The 20,668-nt window shown below is 40.3% G+C and overlaps 1 protein-coding gene across 3 annotated transcripts in view; it reads right to left on the bottom strand.

The window, feature by feature from the left end:
* arfgef1 (ADP-ribosylation factor guanine nucleotide-exchange factor 1 (brefeldin A-inhibited)) overlaps positions 1-20,407 on the bottom strand; it is a 203,045-nt gene extending 182,638 nt beyond the window's left edge. For 2 of the 3 annotated variants that reach the window (XM_043689241.1, XM_043689242.1), the window contains exon 1: positions 19,941-20,406. In XM_043689241.1, coding sequence (XP_043545176.1) covers positions 19,941-20,064 — 124 coding nt within the window. In that variant the 5' untranslated portion in view covers positions 20,065-20,406. Of the gene's footprint in view, positions 1-19,940 lie in introns of all 3 variants that reach the window. The other variant, XM_043689239.1, reaches the window with a different exon arrangement.
* Positions 20,408-20,668: the final 261 nt, after the last annotated feature.

The raw sequence follows: 20,668 nt of genomic DNA, 5'->3' as shown, positions 1-20,668 counted from the left end.
TGTCCACTACACCTTCAATTTTGGTGTCATCTGCAAACTTACTAACTGTACCTCTTATGCTCGCAGCCAAATCATTTATGTAAATGACAAAAAGTAGAGGACCCAGCACCGATCCTTGTGGCACTTCACTGGTCACAAGCCTCCAGTCTGAAAAACAACCCTCCACCACCACCCTCGGTCTTCTACCTTTGAGCCAGTACTGTATCCAAATGGCTAGTTCTCCCTGTATTCCATGAGATCTAACCTTGCTAATCAGTCTCCCATGGGGAAACTTGTCAAACTCCTTACTGAAGTCCATATAGAAAAGTACATCATTTTCTTCCAATCTCATTCCATCCTCTGCAGCGCTCTCCAGCTGTACATCCTCTCCTGACGTGCTTATGATTCTGTAAATCTTTCATCAATTGATGCCCAACCAGAGATGCCATTCCTACAATAACTTTCATCCACTACTCCAGAACTCACTCTACCCTTACATTTGTTTAAAACAATAAAACTTGTGTGACAAAGTAAAAAGTGAACTGATACCACTAAGAACTTAATTTACCACAATTGCATCATTCAGATGCACTAGCCACAGAAATACATTTTGTTTGGTTATTCTTGGGATGGTGTGTTCATGAACATCTTAATTTATTGTCCATTCCTGTAACCCAGAATTTTCTTTGAACTCCTCTTGTACAGATAGTTTGAAAATAACAGAAGCAAGGTTGAAAAAAAAGTAGACATATACACAGAAGATGCCAAATGACTTTAAGAAAGTTACTCTGTGATATTTCTCCTTTCCTGCTTTCTATCAGGAACTTTTACTCGTGTGAGGGCTTTGGTCTGCACTATTGTTGATAAGAAGCAATGTACCAGTGCAGTCAAAGCAATTTACAATTTTAGGTGCCGCGGTGCGCAGAGGACTGGACTCCACGTCAGCATCACATGATCAGTTGCCTTGTGCGTTTTCTTGTGAAGAGCTTCTTGAAAGGTATTGTGAAATGTTTCTGCCAGAGGACTTGGAAAAGCATCATGAAAATGTTTCTACAACCTGAGGACAAGGAGCCAGAAGCAATCTGCTAATTTAAAAACTTAGAGAATTGAGATGAGTGAAATTTCACTGGAATTGACTAACAGTAAAAGGACAATGTTGAGAGCAGTTCGAAACTTAGCTCAGTTGTTTGTATTAAGACCTTTTTTTTAAACTCTATTTTCCTTTAAAAAAATGTTTAGATGTCACGAATATCTGCAGGTGCATGTTTCAGTGACAAATCACAATGGTAACCAACTGTTAGAAAAAAAATCAGTAAGGGGTTGGACATGGTAAGTCAGCTGCTCAGGGTGGTCAGAGTCAGGAAACTGCACACAATGGGTGAGGAAAGAAAAGTGTGTGGCACACTAACTTCTGGTGCATGTGTGGATATAGGGGTGTGCAGAAGAGATTCAGGATTAGTCGGGGTTAGATGTTAGCAAGGATGAGAGTACATGGAAAAGATGTTGCAGGAAATGGTTGGTACAGTAGCAGAGATAGATTGAGTGTGAGTTATCAACAAGATAATGGTGGCCCTTTCACTAGCAGAGTGAAAAAAGTCATTGCTCTTCATCCTATATTCTGTGCATTCCTTCAGATGATTGAGTGCGCACTGGCCTGAATGGTAATCCTGGTCCAGGTTGGTCTGGCTCCAGTAGAATGGCTTCCTCTGCTGGCCTGGGAGAAAAGGAGGCCCTACCTACGCATCACCCCACCCCCATCAGCAGCATCTCCATGTCCCTGCCCACAAAGACAGGCACCAATTTTCCATTGTCTGTCACATCCACGGCTAATGTCAGGTACCATGCAGGGAAGCTCCAGACTGACAGCATAATATTGTTTTAAAGATTGTGCTGCACCACGGAAGTTGGTCAATTCTGGAATATTCAAGAAGTGGTGAGTTGTTTTGGAAATGGCACATGGTATGATGGTATTAGAATGTGACAGGGGGCACCAAAGGGTGGGGTAGATAATTAATCAGGACAGTTTTGTAAAATAAGGTGAGAGACGTCCCCATGCATCATGATGTGAAACCCTCTGAAAAACTTGGCAAAACTGACACTTAGCGAAAGAAATTAAGATTCAGCCCTTGATCTATCAAAGCAGGTTTCATTCTGGGATCTGATTTGTAGAGTGTCACCATTGGAATGGGATCAGAAGACTGGAGAGAATGTATGCAGCTAGCAGGTATAGATGCCAATCAAGAGTAATCAGTTGAAGATGCTGATGAATTGTACTATACAGTACCATACAACAGGCAAAATATTTCTTTAGACTGTGTTATCTTTTGTGTTGGTCGAAGAGTGTGTTGTTGGAAAAGCACAGCCGGTCAGGCAGCAGCCTGGCTGTGCTTTTCCAGCACCACACTCTTCCACTCTGATCTCCAGTACCTGCAGTCCTCACTTTCTCCAATCGTTTCTGTTAGGCTAACCAGTAATTTTGTTTTGATTTTTACTGGTATTTCTGGTGGTTCGCCCCTAATCCCGTTCTTTCCATAGGCCCCATTATTTTTATTGAGAAATTTTCTGTAACACGGCATCGCACGGGAATGCAACAAAGGAGAACTACAAAGCTAAATGAAAATGTAAGCTGTCACAAGGACACAAGGAAGCTGCAAAGAAATATAGATTAAGAGAGTGGGCAACAAAATAACAAGTGGAGTATAATGCACAAAAGTTTGAGTTAAGTCACTTTTTGGTAGTTAGTTTAGAAATCATTTTTTGTTTGAAACGTGTGAAACTTTAAATAGTAATGTTCAAACAGGTTTGGAATGTACTCTCACAAGGATATAGAAAGTCAACATAATATTACAACAAGCAATTAGAAAGGCAAGTTGCATGCTAGTCCTTAATCCAAGGAACTGAAGTCCAAGAAAAGGAACTCCTGTTAAATTTGTATAGGGCTTTGGTGAGACCACATCTGCAATGCTGTTCACAGTTCAGGTCTGCATATCTAAGAACAATATATTTGCCTTGTTGGCAGCCACTAAAATGTTTCTGGGGATGGCAGGCTCATTTATTAGAGCATATATTTTGAAATTTAGAAGAAAGACTGAAACATACACGACTCTGGAGAAACTTGACAAGGCAGAATTAGAAAGCTTTTCACCTGCCTGGAGAATCTAAAGCATAAGGCACAGTTTATAGTTTACATTTAGGACTAAGATGACGAGAATTTTTTCATAAAGTACTGAATCTTTTTTTAGAATTAGATTAGATTACTTACAGTGTGGAAACAGGCCCTTCGGCCCAACAAGTCCACACCGACCCGCCGAAACGCAACCCACCCATACCCCTACATTCACCCCTTACCTAACACTACAGGCAATTTAGCATGGCCAATTCACCTGACCTGCACATCTTTGGACGGTGGGAGGAAACCGGAGCACCCGGAGGAAACTCACGCAGACACGGGGAGAACGTGCAAACTCCACACAGTCAGTTGCCTGAGGCGGGAATTGAACCCAGGTCTCTGGCGCTGTGAGGCAGCAGTGCTAACCACTGTGCCACCGTGCCGTCCACCTTTGGAATTCTGTACCCAGAGAGTTAGAGAAGCTCCCACTGTTGAATCGAGTTAAGATCAAGATAGAAAGATTTGGTCTTTGAGAGAATCAAGTGATAGGGAGAGCATGCAGCAAAGTGGAGCTGAGGCAGATATCAACCATGATTTTATTGAATGGGTAAAGGACGGTTGAGAGACTGGACGTGTGTTATTCCATTCACTACTTGCTGCTGTATATTTTTGTATTTAAATCATATTTGCCATTATTATTTTAGTATGCAAACAAAACTCACACGCAAAGTGAATTCAGATTTAAGATCAACCCACCACTTTAAACACACACTTTTCCACCATCGATGCACAGGAGCAGCCATGCGTACCACCTAAAAAAAATGCAGTGTGACATCTCACCAAAATCTTCCAAACTCACTTTTCAATCTTGACTCATCAACCACAAAGAAAAATATGGGAAGCAAAGGCATTGAAACACCATCAGTAGGTTCCCCTCCAATTCAAACATCAGTTGACTTGGAAATATTGTCATTCCCTCAACACGGCTGGGTAAAAGTCCAGAACTACCTCCCAAAGAGCGTGGTGTATGCATCCACACCACATTGACAGCTAAGGCACCACTTAAGCTCACCATCTTTTCAAACACAATTCAAGGGTAGGTAATAATTGCTGCTTGTCCTACAATGCCCAAGTGTCATGAACAGAATACAAAAAACCACAATGTTATGAATTATACATAGCAAGAAAAAAAAATCATTTTTCTAAACACAAAGCAAGCTAATTTTCCTCAATTTTTACTTTATCTACTCGTGAGAATCTCCTAATGCAAACCAATTCCCACTATCACAAAACCTCCCTCTCACAATGGCTTGCAAAATAATCATGGCTCCAGAAATATGAACAGGTTGATTGTTCAACTCCCTCATAAACATAGACATAAACCAGATGCCACTAGTTAAAAATCTAAACTCTAAAATAAACATTTATATAAGAATGAAAATGTATCTTTCAGAGGTATTCTCATTACACAATCTTTTAAACTTCACTTATTGGATTTGGGTGTTACCACCAGGCATCCCTAAGTGCCCAGAAGGCAATTAAGAGTCAACTACATTTCTGTTGGTCTGCAATCACATGTCAGCCAGATCAAGTAAGGATGGCAGATAGGGCGGCACGGTGGTTCAGTGGTTAGCACTGCTGCCTCACAGCACCAGGGTCCGAGGTTCGATTCCAGCCTTGGATGACTGTCTGTGTGGAGTTTGCACATTCTCCCCGTTTCTGCGTGGATTTCCTCCGGGTGCTCTGATTTCCTCCCACAGGTCCAAAGATGTGTAGGTCAGGTGAACTGGCCATGCTAAATTGCCCATAGTGTTAGGTGCATTAGCCAGAGGGAAATGGGACTGGGTGGGTTACTCTTCGGAGGGTCGGTGTGGACTTGTTGGGCCGAAGGGCCTGTTTCCACACTGTCGGGGATCTAATCTAATCTAATTTCCTTCCCTAAAGGGCACTGGTGTAACAGATGTTTTTCGACATGGCTTCACAGTCATCAGTAAACTTTTATTACCAAATTATTATTAAATTCAAATTCCATGGTGGAATTTAAACCTAGATCCCCAGAACATTATCTAGGTCTGTTGCTAACAGTCTAGTGATAGTACCACTATATCATCGCTGACACAACATGTGACCTCTTGCTACTAAGTCTCTACACAATAATGTCATTGTCCATCATAAACACAATATTTTACCTCACTCATCATTAACAGCCAAAATCTATTTTCCTGGCCTATTCCTACAAGCTACTTTACAATTTTTGAATAGCCTTCATAAGTCACTTCAATAGTTTTCTGCAAGACAAAACATAATGCAATACAATCTTTTAAGCACCTTGCATCATCCAATCTAATCGCTGGAAGGTTAATTCTGTATTTTCTATTTCTGACTCATTCTTCAATGGCTCTGATATCTTTTTTTTCACTAACTTTCTCTTTCATTATGTAAGAACACATTTCTCCCAAATATCATTCCTATCATCTCTTTAAATTGTTAAAATGACAGACTTCCTGACTTTTTTTTCTCTTGTCTGGAGTACTCAGTACATAATTTACATAGAAATGAAACAAAGAACTGCAGATGTTGAACATCTGAACTAACAACATAGGCAAAGATAAGATAGAGGACCTGTTCAGGGATTATCGAGCATTAGGAACAAAATTAAGGAACAGGTTCTCAGGGGTCAGAATCTCCGGTTTACTGCCTGAGCCACATGCAAATTGGCTTAGGGACAAGAAAATTAGGGAAGAAAACACATGGCTAAGGGAGTGGTGTGGGAAAGAGAGATTCTACTTCATGGGGCATTGGCATCAATTTTGGAACTGGGGGATCTGTATCGATGGGACGGTCTCCACCTGAACCGATCTGGAACCAGTATTCTAGCGAAAAGGATAAATAGGGTGGTCACTAGGACTTTAAACTTGTGAGTTGGGGGAAGGGAAAGGGAAAGCAACAGAAGTATGGTGATAAATGAAAAGGTAAGCAGCAGGTTAGCATGTATGAAGGAGGGTTTCGGTTCAAGGTAGTTTATGAAAGAAGCAAAAATGAAGGATAACTCAGGAGATATTAGAGATGTTGTGAATCATGATGGTAAGAAAACTAGCATAAAAGCGCTTTACCTGAATGCTCATAGCATTCGTTACAAGGTTGATGAGTTAATGGCACAAATCATTATGAACAAATATAATTTGGTAGTCATCACGAGAGACATGGTTGCAGAATGGCCATGAATGGGAATTAAATATCCAGGGGTACCAGACTATTCGGAAGAACAGACAGAAATGCAAGGGAAGTGGTGTAGCTCTGATATTCAAGGTTGACATCAAGGTGGTGCTGAGAGACTATAGATGTTCTATGGAGCATGAGGTTGAATCCGTTTGGGTGGAAATTAGGAATTCCAAGAATAAAAAGTCACTGATAGATGTAGTCTATAGACCACCAAATAATAACATCACATTGGGGCAGGCAATAAACAAAGAAATATTAATACCTTCAAAAATGGCACGGCTATTATCCGGGGGGGGGGGATTTAATCTGCATGTAGATTGGTTGAACCAGCTCGGTCAGGGTAGCCTTGAGGAGGAGTTCATTGAGTGTATCAGTGATAGTTTTCTTGAACAATATGTAATGGAACTGAAAGGGAGCAAGCTATCCTAGATCTGGTCCTATGCAATGAGATAGGAATAACTAATAACCAAGTCAGGGACCCTCACCAGTATATTCTGGTGAGAAGGAAGGACTGCAAGGGGGGGGGGGGTTAATCTGCCATGGATGTCTAAGGAAAAAAGGCAGGCTATCAAGGTGAAGGAGAAGGCATACAAAGTGGCCAAAAACAGCAGGAATCTAGAAGATTGGGAAAACTTTAAAGGTCAACAGAAAGCCACAGAAAGAGCTATAAAGAAATTTAGATAGAGTATGACAAAAAAACTAGCACAGAATATAAAGACAGATAGCAAAAGTTTTTGTTGGTCTTTTAGAGGATGAGAAGGGGCAGTTAGTTATGGGATATGATGAAATGGCTGATGCATCGAACAGGTACTTTGCATTGGTCTTCACAGTGGAGGATACTAATAACATGCCAGTAAGCAACGAAGAGACGAAGGTAGGTGAGGACCTGGAAACAATTATTATTATGATGGAAGAGTTAGCGTTAGGTAAGCTAATGGAGCTAAAGGTAGATAGGTCTCCTGGCTCTGATGGAATGCATCCCAGGGTACTAAAAGAGATGGCAGGAGAAATAAAAAGTGGACTGGTGGTAATTATCCAAAATTCGCTGGACTCTGGGGTAGTCCTAACAGATTGGAAAATAGTAGATGTGACACCACTGTTTAAAAAGGGAAGTAGACAAAAGATGGGGAATTGTAGACCAGTGAGCTTAACCTCTGTAATGGGGAAGATGCTAGAGTCTATTGTCAAGGAAGAAATAGTAGGGCACCTCGAAAGAAATTGTCCCATTGTACAGACGTAGCATGGGTTCCTTAGGGCAGGTCATACTTCACAAATCTTTTGGCATTCTCTGAAGACATTTCAAGCAAGGTGGACAATGGGGAACCCAACGGATGTGGTGTACCTAGATCTCTAAAAGGCCTTCGACAAGGGGCCGCACAAGAGGCTGCTGCATAAGATATGGATGCATGGCGTTAGGGGTAGAGTATTAGCGTGGATTGAGGATTGGTTGACTGACAGGAAACAAATAGTGGGGGTAAAAGAGTCTTATTCTGGCTGGCAATCAGTGACTAGTGTTGTGCCTCAGGAACCAGTGTTGGAACTACCATTGTTTACAATTTATATAGATGCTTTGGACTGGAGGACCACGCGTATGGTGTCAAAATTTGCCAACGACGCTAAGTTGAGTGGCAGAGCAAACTGTGCAGAGGACTGTGAAACTTTGCAGAGGAACATAGATACATTGAATAAGTGGGCAACGGTCTAGCAGATGGAATACAATGTTAGTAAATGTGAAGTCATTCATTTTGGTAGGAGTAACAGCAAAATAAATTACTTGAATGGTAAAAAGTTGCAGCACACTGATTTGCAAAGGGACATGGGTGTCCTTGTGCATCAATCACAGAGGGTTGGTCTGCAGGTACAAATAATTAGGAAGGCAAATGGAATTTTGTCCTTCATTGCAAAAGGGGTTGAGTTTAAAAGCAGAGAGGTAATGTTACTGCTGTACAAGGTACAGGTGAGGCCACACCTGGAGTAGTGTGTGCAGTTTTGGTCTCCTTACTGAAAGAAGGATGTACTGGCACTGGAGGGGGTGCAGAGGAGGTTCATCAAGTTGATTCAGGAGTTGAAGGAGTTGGTTTAAGAGGAGAGGCGGAGTAGACTGGGATTATATTCATTGGCATTCAGAAGAATGGGGGGGGCGCGGGGGCGGGATCTAATAGAAACATAAATTTATCAAGGGAATCTATAAACTACAAATAGTTAGGGTGTTTCCACTGGTAGATGAGACTAGGACAAGAGGGCATGGCCTCAAAATTAGAGGAAGCAGGTTGAGAACTGAACTGAGAAGGAACTTCTTCACCCAGAGGGTTGTTAATCTATGGAATTCCTTGTCCAGGGAAGTAGTTGACAGTACTTCAGTAATTGCTTTTAAAGCTAAGGTAGATAATTGCTTTTTTTTAAAAAAGTAAGGGATATGGTGAAAACGTGGGTAAATGGAGCTGAGCCCATTAAAAGATTAGCCATGACCTTATTGAGTGGCGAAGCAGGCTCAAAGGGCCAGACAGTCTACTCCTGCTCTCAGTTCTCATAGTCTTATATGAAACAAAAACAAAAATTGCTGGAGAAACATAGAAATCTATGGAAAGAAAACAGAGTTGACATTTTGCCTCTGAATCAGAAATGATAAAGAGTCACCAGCCCAAATGTTACTTCTGCTTTCTTCCCACATAATTTACATAACTGGATTTCTTTTTGATTTGATAACGTCCAGTCAGCAAACCTTACTGTTAATAGTTCCATACAGGCAGGCAACAACACCAGCACCTAGTCTCAGGCAACAGAATATTAAACTTTGGCTCTATTTTTCATTTTGGTTGAACACTTTCCAATGCTGTTTAGCCAACTCTCAAAATTTGGTCAGTGCCTCCCTGAAATTTGAAATAATCAGTTGGAAATGTACTCGTTGGTTTATCAATGTTTCTTTAATTAATTTAAGTGTTCTCTCATATTATGGCCACATATTAGTTCGGAAGGACTAAATTGTGCAGACTCATTAGAAATGTCTCTTATTGTAAACAGTAGCAAAGGAACTTCCTTATCCCAACCATCAGCACATTTTTGACAATAAGCTCAAATCACAGTCTTCAAGTTTGATGTCATTATTTAAATGCATCTCCAGATTGTGGATGATAAGCAAATAGTGTAAATTAGTTTATTCCAAAACAAGTCATCACTTCTTTGAACATCTTTGACATGAAACATGAACCTTGATTGGATTGCTTTTTTTGGGTAATCCATACCTTATGTAAAAAAAACTGAACTGTAATTTCCACTGTCACTTCTGCACTTCTTTTTTTCTCCAAAGATAATGCTTCAGGAAGTCTTGGGGAAACATCCATAAACATTAAAAGATTAGATTTCTGTTCATGGCTTCAGGTAGGGTTTAACTCAACATTTTAAGACCCTGCTAAATAGTTTTTCAAAAGCTGTGTCAGTATTAAAGCTGTACATTTAATTGCGGATTGGGATTTCCCCACTATCTGACAAGTATGACATGTCTGGCAAAATTTGATCACATCTTTATGTAATTCTGGCTAATTATAATGTTTTATATCTAGCCTTTTCTTTTCATCCATTTTCTCATTAATACTTTGCTTTCAAGTAATAACAGGAGAAAATAAGGTCCGCAGATGCTAGAGATCAGAGTCGAGAGTGTGGTGCTGGAAAAGCACATGCCCTCGGTGGGCTTATGCCTGAAACGTCGATTCTCCTGCTCCTCGAATGCTCCTCCACCTGCTGTGCTTTTCCAGCACCACACTCTCGACTTTCAAGTAATAACACTCAGGCATTGATTCTAATTAATTTCTAGAGGAGGCTGTTTGATTCAATTCTAAACCAAACCAACTTGCTGCATTTCTATTCAAAAAGATAAGAGAAACAGCTTCACTGTCTTCATCTTCATATAGTTCAGATAAATTTTCAAGAACTGTATTGCACACGAATTTCCAATTCATCTCAAGGTTTCACTGACTCCTCTTCTTCCTATCTAATTTCACGGGCTGGAGAAGTAGTCACAGCAGAGTCAGGAAACAATCCAGGATATTTCTCCTGGTACCTGCCAGTTTCTCTGATCTCCACTGGAGGCGCCAATATTCTTGAACCTAGCAAATCATTTCCCCAAAATTAAATATATTCCTTTTGTCGGAATTTATTTCACTATTCCCACTACAACTTCCCAAATTACTAAGTCATTCTTTAGCTTAACTCTGCACAATGAGACTAGTTTGTATCTCCCTTCTATACCTTTGATTCATATTATTTCCTTCATTAACCGTGGGCGGCACGGTGGCCCAGTGGTTAGCACTGCTGCCTCACAGCGCCTGTAGACCCGGGTTCAATTCCCGACTCAGGCGACTGACTGTGTGGAGTTTGCACATTCTCCCCGTGTCTGCGTGGGTTTCCTCCGGGTGCTCCGGTTTCCTCCCACAGTCCAAAGATGTGCGGGTCAGGTGAATTGGCCATGCTAAATTGCCCGTAGTGTTAGGTTAAAGGGGTAAATGTAGGGGTATGGGTGGGTTGCGCTTCGGCGGGTCGGTGTGGACTTGTTGGGCCGAAGGGCCTGTTTCCACACTGTAAGTAATCTAATCTAATCTAATCTAATCTAAAAAACCCTCTAGAAGGTAAATAGCTCCATCAGGTGGCATCAGTGACTGATTTGCTCCAGTCTCTCTCAATACCTTTGTTGGCTTGCCTCCTTTGTACCTTCTCTTTCATAATAATATACCTAGAACTTTCAGTTAACCTTGAAATAAGAATTATCATGACTGTCCTAAGCCACGTCTCCCTTTTTAGTAAATTCTAAGGAAACAAGTTCTCTTTGTACTACCGCCACAGTTTTAATACCTATTGTCTTTCCTGATGCCCCTTGCCTGAAGTTTCTTTAGACATTCCTACAACTGTAATACGTCTCATTTAATATCTAGCAATTAGCTTTAGTACGTCTCATCTGATTACAATGGAAGCATGTTAATTTGCATATTTAAAAAAATTCAACCACAAGTAATTAGGATGTAGAATGCACTGCGTGGAAAAGTCGAGGAGGCGAGTTCAGTTGAAGTATTCAAGAAGGCGTGGTATGATTATTTAGATTGAACCACTGTGGAAGGACAAAGGGAAAAAGCAGGAGAAAGCACAAGTTAATGATACTCACCCGAAAACCCCATGCAGACACTATGGTTTTAAATGGCCTGCTCATGCTCTAACAATTCTGTGATATCACCTTTTGATTCTAATCTTTCTCTTTATCTTGGAGAGTGTCTTTCTCTCTGTTCTCTAAAACCAGCACCTTTTCGATCCACAGGTTACCTATTCCCCCATCTTCCTTGTGGATTTCCAAAAGGCCATCTCCCCAACTTCAACTGCCTGTGCAAGATATCATAGGTGTCATAGAAGTGCTGCTGCTCTGATCTTGAATATTTAACACTCCGCTAAGAAAGTTTTGAATTTGCAGGAATGCTATTTCTGAATTAATCCATGATCATAATTTGCCCTCCATTCTCAAGTTTTTTTTTTCTCTCTAGCTTGAATGATCTAAATCACTGATCCTACAGCATTTCTTTCTCCCTTGAAAAGTCTTCAAATGTCTGATTAGGATTTAATTGACAACAGCTCAAAAGCATTGAGTATTGCCTTTTTGAGAGCTTTAAACACTGCAGATTTTTATTCTGAAAAATATGTGCACACTCATAGCTGCTGTACAAGTCAAAACACTTTGCAACATTAGAGAGTCCAAACCTCTTTTGACCACTTTATCTGAATAGCTCTCTCTCCCCATAAGGCAAAATACCTTTTGACCTCACCCTCAATAAATTTAGGCACTTACACAGGTTGTTACTTAAAGCCCTCACACTGAAATCAGAAGCATCGAACAACATATTACCTGCACCTTGCTTATTTACTCTAAGCTTTTCTTTGACAAATTCATGTTCACTACAATGTCTTTCTCTTTGGAGTTCACTTTTTAAAATTCCATTTCCTATTTTCCTTTTCCTCCCTTTCCATTACCAGTGACCATGTCCATTACCCTCTGCTTTCCTTCCTCAAATTTCATTATCCTGCATTGTTTTTCTAAACCAAGTCTATTCATTTCTAACGACGTTAGCTAATTCCAGCTTTAATATCCCAATTTCAGGTTTCCTTTCATCCAATTCGAAATGTTTGATAATTACCAGAAGCAGTTACAGTATCCTGCTTTTACTTCCACCTTCAATTTATCTGCTCTTTCAGTTTAGATTTAGTCAAAGATTTCAAATAATCCATTATATCCTCCATTTTCAGAAAAGTCTTAGTCACATGCAAAGCCATTTTCAAATTCCATGCAAAAACTTCACAACACAGCTGTTTTAATGTCCAAAACCATCAGATACCCAGTATTTTATAAGAGACTGACGCAAATCCCTCTTAAATCCAGAAGTCAAACCTCACAAAAGCCTCCAACTTTTATGATCCCAGACTGAAATCTGGCTTGGTAGATCATAGTTTATTTCTCAAGATGAGCTTTCATTGAAACAAGCATATGTAAAGCTGCAGATTGTTTCAACAGTAAAACAGAAATGTATTACACAAAAAAGTAATAAAAGAATGATGCAAACTATTTGCATGTAACATCATTTAAAGGGTATGAAACATACAGTATAAATACAATCCCATTTATCCCAAAACCTTCTTTTTATAGCATTCAAACACCAGACACCAAAACTGGAGATGTCGTGGACAGCAGGGGGGGGGGGTTACCTCAGATTACAACAGGATCTTGATCAGATGGGCCAATGAGCAGAGAAGTGGCAGATGGAGTTTAATTCAGATAAATGCAATTTGAGAAAGCAAATCTTAGCAGGACTTATACACTTAATGGTAAGGTCCTAGAGAGTGTTGCTGAACAAAGGGACCTTGGAGTGCAGGTCCATAGCTTCTTGAAAGTGGAGTCGCAGGTAGATTGGATGGTGAAGGCAGCGTTTGGTATGCTTTCCTTTATTGGTCAGAGTATTGACTACAGGAGTTGGGAAGTCATTTTGCAGCTTCCTATCGGAAAGATGTTGTGAAACTTGAAAGGGTTCAGAAAAGATTTACACGGATGTTGCCAGGGTTGGAGGATTTAAACTATAGGGAAAGGTTCCCTGGAGCATCGGGGCTGAGAAGTGACCTTGTAGAGGTTTATAAAATCATGAGGGGCATGGATAGGATAAATAGACAAAGTATTTTTCCTAGGGTCATGGAGTCCAGAACTAGAGGGCATAGGTTTAGGGTGAGAGGGAAAAGATATAAAAGGGACCTAAGGGGCAACTTTTTCACCCAGAGGGTGGTACATGTACGGAATGAGCTGCTAGAGGAAGTGGTGGAGGCTAGTACAATTGCAACATTTAAAAGGCATCTGGAGGGGTATATGAATAGGAAGGGTTTGGAGGGATATGGGCCAGGTGCTAGCAGGTGGGATTGGATTGGGTTGGGGATATCTGGTCAGCTGGACAAGTTGTTTCTGTGTTGTACATCTCTGTGACTCCATGATTCTGAGACTAGAGAGCATTTGCTTCTTATTGCATCTATGGATTTAACCTAAGACTGGAATTATTTTTAAAATTAAGAGACTGGTATTGTCTTCCTTGATACAGTCACACAACTAAGCTTAGACCCTGTCAACTTTGAATAACCCCTTTAGGAGGTCTAACTAGCCATTTCTGGTCTGAAACTTTCAAATTAAAACCTTTACATTGAGGTAACCTAATTCTTAACTTTTCTGAGTTAATCCCTTTCTCTGGGAAGAACTGTTTAATTCATTTCATTTCAGTTTTCACAACAAAAGAGGAGGATAGCTCAATGGAAGTCCCAAAGAAATTAACAGAGGATCAGGGACAGGGTTTAAAGAAAATGAGCTTAAGTAAATCACCATTAATGGGGAAATTAGCGGATCTAAAAAGTGACAAATTCCCAAGACCTAATGGTTTTCATCCACGAGTGTTGAGAGGTAGTAGAGCACACTGAAAGAGAATTGCTAGAGCATCAGCAGAGTTCCTTGGATTCAGGAATTGTACCTGTGAATTGGGAATTTGCTCATGCCACTCTGGTCTTTAAGGATGACGGGGGGAAGCAAGAAATTACAGATCAGTTAGTGTAACATTTGCAGAGAGCATTTGCTGGGGAAATTGTTGAACTCAACAATCAAAGGTAGGGTAACTGATCATCTTGAAAATTTTCAGTTAATCAGGGAGAGTCAGCATGGGTTCATGGAGGGTAGGTCTTGCCTGACAAACCTCAGTTTTCTAAAGAGATGACACAGGTGATGGATAAAGGTAAATCGTTGTTCATATTGACTTCCAGAAGACACTTCCTAAAGTCCCACACTGTTCACTAAGGTGGAAGTCAACAGAACCGATAGGAAATCGGTCGTATTATGAGGAAACAGAGTTGAATTAATGGGCAAGTATTCAAACTGGCAGGGCATGACTAGTGGTGCTCGGCAGGGATGTGGACTGGGATTTCAATTATTCATAATATTTGTTAATGGCTTTGATAATGGTATTAAAAGTCAAATATCCAAAACTGGGCAGCATTGTACACATTGTTGACGACAGAATAAAATTACAATTGATATTGAATGGGCAAAGCTGTGGCAAGTAGATTTTAATATAAACAAGTGGGACATCGTCCATTTTTAAGCAAAGCGGATAAAGTCAGGGTACGTTTAAAAGACACAAAGTTAAATACAGTGGATGTGCAATGGGATTTGCAGGTTTTTGGTGTATAGTTCTTTAAAATGCCACTAACAGGTGCAGAAAATAGTCAAGTTGGCTTAGGGAATGCTGATATTCATACCTAAAAGGCTGGAATATAGGGATACAGACATTATGCAGCAATTATTAAAAAACCCTAGTTATACTCCACTTAGAGTACAGAAAACAGATCAGAGTACCGCACCTTCCGCCTAGGCAGAAATTCAACACAGGTTTACAAGGATGACACCTGAACTTCAGGGGTTAAATTATGATTGATTAAACAAATTACACCTTTACTCTACAGAAATTAGAAGTCTAAGGGGTGCTCTATCAAGGTCTTCAGGATATTAACAGGGAAAGTCAGGGTAGATAAACTATTTCCACTGTTCAAAGATTTAGAACCAGGGGCATAATCTAAGAATTAGTGCCAGACCATTCAGGAGGGATGTTAGAAAACACTTCCAAATGCAAAGAGTAGTGAAGGTTTGGAATGCTTCCCTCAAACAGCAGCCAATGCTAATTCAATTGCTAAATTTAAATCTGAGACAGACAATATTTTAATAAGCAGGCACATGGAGTTAGGTCACAGATCACCCATGATCTTATTGAGTGATGGAGCAGACTCGAAGGGCTAACTCCTGTTCCTATGTATAACTTCAATCAAGACTGCAAACTAAAAAAAAATTAAGCTTGCGAAGCGATGGGTTTTTCCCTTAAGAAAAATTACTGCTCCTTCTAAACAGTTAACTGCTCCTTAAATGTTTACTCTACCCAAGCATAAAACAAATTGCCATTTTTACCCCAGGGATTCATTCTCTCTCACAGGTATAAAAAGAATCATGGCTCCAATAAGGACTCACAAGTTAATCATGAGACCTCCTACACACACATCAAAACCCACATGCCACTAACTCAAAATCTAAACTCTAAATTACATCACACTTGCTGCTTCAGCCCAAGCCTGAATGTTGTCCAGGTCTTGCATATGGCCATGGACTGGCTCAGTATCTGAAGAGCTGTGAGTGTATAATGCTTGACACCAATCAGCTGTGAAGATCTTCACTTCTGACCTGAAGATGGAAGAAAGGTGACTGGTGAAACAGCTACAAATGGCTGAGTCAAGGATACTACCTTGAGGACCTGCTTTAGTGATGTTCGATTTTTTATTCATTCTGGGGATGTAGATGTCATTGGCCAAGTCAGTATTTATTGCCCATACAGGAACTGAAATGGCTGACCTCCAACAACAACAACTATCTTCCTTTGGACAAGGTCTGACCCCAATAAGCAGAGTTTGCTCCAAAATTTTAGATGACTCTAGTTTTGCTTGGGGTCTTTGATGTCATATTCGGCCAAATGCTGCCTTGATGTGAAGGGCAGCCACTCTCATCTCTGGAGTTCAGCAGCTCATTTGTAAAGTTTGAACCAAGGCTGTAATGAGGTCAGGAGCTGAGCATCAGTGAGCAGGTTATTGCCAGCCAAGTGCTACTTTATAGTCACTATCAAAAATCCCTTCTATCATTTAGCTCATGATCAAGGGTAGCCAGCTGGTCCAGTTTGAATTTGTCCTTCTTGTGGATAGGACATGGCTGGAAATGTTTCCACATTGCTAAATAGATGCCATTTCTTCATATCAAAGTGAGTGAAGGATGGCATTTGTAATAGTGGGGATCGCAAAACGAGGCCAGAATCATCCACTCAGTAATCAGTCTTCACTTTTGCACTGATTTGCTGGACTCCCCTACATTGAGGATGGGGATACATGTGGAGGATCTACCTCCTATTAGTTGTTTACTTGCCAACTCTCATTCACAACTGAATGTGGCAGGAGTGCAGAGCTTAGATCTGCCTGGTTAGTTGTGGAATAACTTAGCTCATTCTTAGTTGGGCCTGCTGGTGTGCCTGATGCTCTGCTCTCTTAATTGAAGCAAAATTGATCTTTCACTAGATAGTAATGGTGGAACGGATATGCTGGGCTTGAGCTTTCAGATTGTGGTTGGATATAATTCCAATGCTGATGATGGCCCACTTAACCTCATGAATGCTTTGTTTTTGGTTGCTAGACCTTTTCAAAAATTGTTGTAGTTAGAACAGTGGTGGTGTCACATGGTATGACAGAGGGTATCCACAATGACTGCGCTGTGGTAACTCCTCGAGAGTACATAATGGACAGGGGATGTAACAGGTGGACTGATAAGGCTGAGGTTATTTGAAGTTTTTCCCTCTTGTTGATTCCCTTACCACCCATTACAGACCCAACCTGGCAGCTTTTTCTTTAACACTCGGCCAGCTCAACTCAGTAGTGCTGCTACTACCTTTAAAACCATACTGAAGCAATTGTATCCTTGGCAAGTCTAACAATATATGGTGAAAGATCCTAGCTTTGTAAATGGATGTTGATAAACCACTAAAGTATCATGACCTATCAGACTCTATGGGCAATGGTGATGTTAACAACTGTAGGTAAGAAAAATACATAAATCTACATAATCTAGATGTTGAACTAAATGACAGAAAACAAATAATCCTGAAAATGGACAAATTGAGATGTCTTCCCCTTTTTTGTTTGCTACACATGGAAGTAAAATATGAACCAATTAAACTAATCTATATTCTACTGTTTTAATAGATCTTCCATTAAATAAAGATTCACCAACATCAACTACAGAAAAATATTTTCCATTATACAGTTTCAGTTAATTAAATATTACATTTAAACAAGTGCTTTGGATCAGATTTAGTATACAGTCAAAGCTGTCAATGAGATAGTCCAAATGCAGTTCAAAATGCTTGGATGCTGTTGTTCTGTCAAGACAGTTTGCTGCAGACACATAAAGACCTCATTGCCCTCCTCCACTATCATTATATGACAATGCATAATTGCCTGCTTAGCTCCAGGAATCCTGGACATGGTCCCTCCTAAATCCTAGCAGGAAAAGCTATACATTCCAATAAACAAGTTTCTTTTGCAAAGGAGTCACTTAACAACATAAAAGCATATACGTTACTTTGAATGGACAAAACAAAACCAGCATACAGTTTTAATATTTCTGAACTCCAAAATCAAAATGTGCAGGAATATTAAGTGATGACAGACAACAATTACACATCTGTAGCATGAGGATTTAAATCTACACTATTCAATATAGTTAAGGTGGAATATGAAATATAATTACTTTTCAAAAGAGGCACTCAGTGCAATAAAATATTGACTCAACAAATAGCTGTTTTTACTTTTAAGCTGTTATTATCACAATCAAATGGATTCCTTCCATACAACTGAAACTTCAAAAATACAGGCTTAATGATGAAAACCGGGCTAAATAAATCATATTGGGGGGCACACTAATCTCACTAATGGATGAGCCTCTATTGTAGTTTTGTACAATTGGTGATAAAGAAAAATAATTTCAGCAAAACATGATCTAAAATTTCAGGAACGCAATCAAGACACCTGAAACAAACTGCACCACGTTCTACAATGTTCTGGTGTTAGACTGAAGGGTTGATTACATGAATAATTAATTTAACATCTACTACAGTTTCCACATGCTGCATACTAGTTCAGCACTTTCTTCAAATAACCTGCACATTCTATTTCAGCTGTTCTTCAAAATCAAACTAATCCAAATAACTCTTCCAATTGAAAACCATTCCCAGTTTCCAGCAACTGCATTATTATCTTCTACGTACTGAACATGCGTGTTATACCAAAAAGATGCATACCAACCAAGGCCTTCCCAATTAATCTGTTTAACTCATTATTCCAAGATCTTTAGTCACTCTCATTTCATTAGTCTGAAAGCAATCAACATGAGTATTTCAGTGTACTCAATAAATATCTTGCCTTTTGTGGCCTCTTCATTAAAAATTCACAGTGCTTCACAAAAATTAACATGACCACTGATCTAGCCTACAAATGTGATCAGCAGCAATATGAATTCAACTAGAATTCTAAACAGACTGGAAGGAGAAACACAGAATCAGATGAGTCACTCTGACTTCATGTAGGTATATACAGTATAATATAGAAAATGTCATGGATGAACATCTTTCATTCTGTTTCAAATGTGGCTGCACTCCTTATTGTCAGTTAAAATTTCTCCCAGACAGTTATTGTTTGCAGTAAAGAGTCAATTTTTCAAATAGCTAGAATAGTTATTACCACATAAAAAGCAATGTTATATTCTAAAGCAAATAAAAAATAATGCAAACTTATGTAGCACCTTCATTCAGGATCAATTTAATGCATATAACTTAAATGAAATAAATAAATCTAAAGCATATCACTTATACATTAACATCTGAAAATCATTGTTAATTATCATTTCACTTTACTGAATGAGACATACATGAGCTTATGTGTCAACTTCTATGAAATAAATAAAAGATTTGAGAAATATACTTTGCATGAAACAAAATTAAATTTATTTGTTGACTTGTCTCCTAGCCCAGGCCTCATCCCTGCAGCAACTGACAGCATTTGTCTTTTTCTCTTATCCTCCTAACACATGTAGAGTAGTAAGGCAGACACCATCGATAATTATCACCACAATGCTTTTTAAATTATTATGAGTCCTATTCCAATGACCATCCCACATGTAAACACTCTTGCTTCCTTGTCGTATCACCTGGTCTGAATTTGCCCTTGCCCACCACTCAACTTTCCCATTTTTTAAATAACGTTTTAAATACACTGAAACGTCAGTGATGATTGATAAACACATACTTGCAAATACAAAACCTGGACGTCAGGTGATTTGAGCCCTGCACTTGTTTGACACAAGTCTACACTTAAACAAACGTACATCAGGACTGAAACTATCATTAGAAATTGCTTTGTTCCTGCTCACACTGCCTTGTAAATTGAAACCTCCGCGCCCTGTGTCTATTATAAATAAAGGAAAGATGCCTCTCACCCAGTGCCACCTCACAGGCTTTCCTCAGCTGAGAGTGGTGCGCCTTCTTCACCTCCTTATCGGCCAAAATCTTCTCAAGTGCCCGAGTGAGAAACATGTTCTTCGTCTTTTTCCCCTCATACATGACGCGGCTGCCCACTCGAAGCGGCCCGAAGCTCTCCCTCTCCCTCTCCCTCCCTGCTGCTGGATTTTACCGAATATGATTAATTTATTCCGTGCCTTTGCTGCTGTTTTGGCGGTTGCAGGGACGGTAAAGCCGGGGTGGGCAGGGTGGTCCGGGTGCCTGACGGGGAGCTGCAGCCTCCTTGCGTGACGGCCGCGGGCACTAGGGGGACGGTGAGGGCCCTAACCGGGACAAGGGTGAAGCCAGAGGCCGAGCTCCTCCATCACACAGAGCCCGCCGCCATCTTGGGAGGAAGCAACGTCACAGGCGGCAGGGCGGGGCTACGGAGGGGCGGCTCCGGGATCACTCCCGGGATAGGGAATGGGACTGGGATAGGTACCAGGATAGAGAATGGGATAGAGACTGGGATAGGGAATGAGACAGGGACTGGGATAGGTACCAGGATAGGGAATGGGATAGAGACTGGGAATGGGACTGGGATAGGTACCAGGATAGGGAATGGGATAGAGACTGCGAATGCGAATGGGACAGGGACTGGGATAGATACCAGGATAGGGAATGGGATAGAGACTGGGAATGGGACTGGGACTGGGATAGGTACCAG

Source organism: Chiloscyllium plagiosum, chromosome 4, assembly GCF_004010195.1.
Source record: "Chiloscyllium plagiosum isolate BGI_BamShark_2017 chromosome 4, ASM401019v2, whole genome shotgun sequence".
In the NCBI taxonomy this organism is placed as follows: domain Eukaryota; kingdom Metazoa; phylum Chordata; class Chondrichthyes; order Orectolobiformes; family Hemiscylliidae; genus Chiloscyllium; species Chiloscyllium plagiosum.
This window is presented reverse-complemented; position numbering and strand designations above follow the sequence as displayed.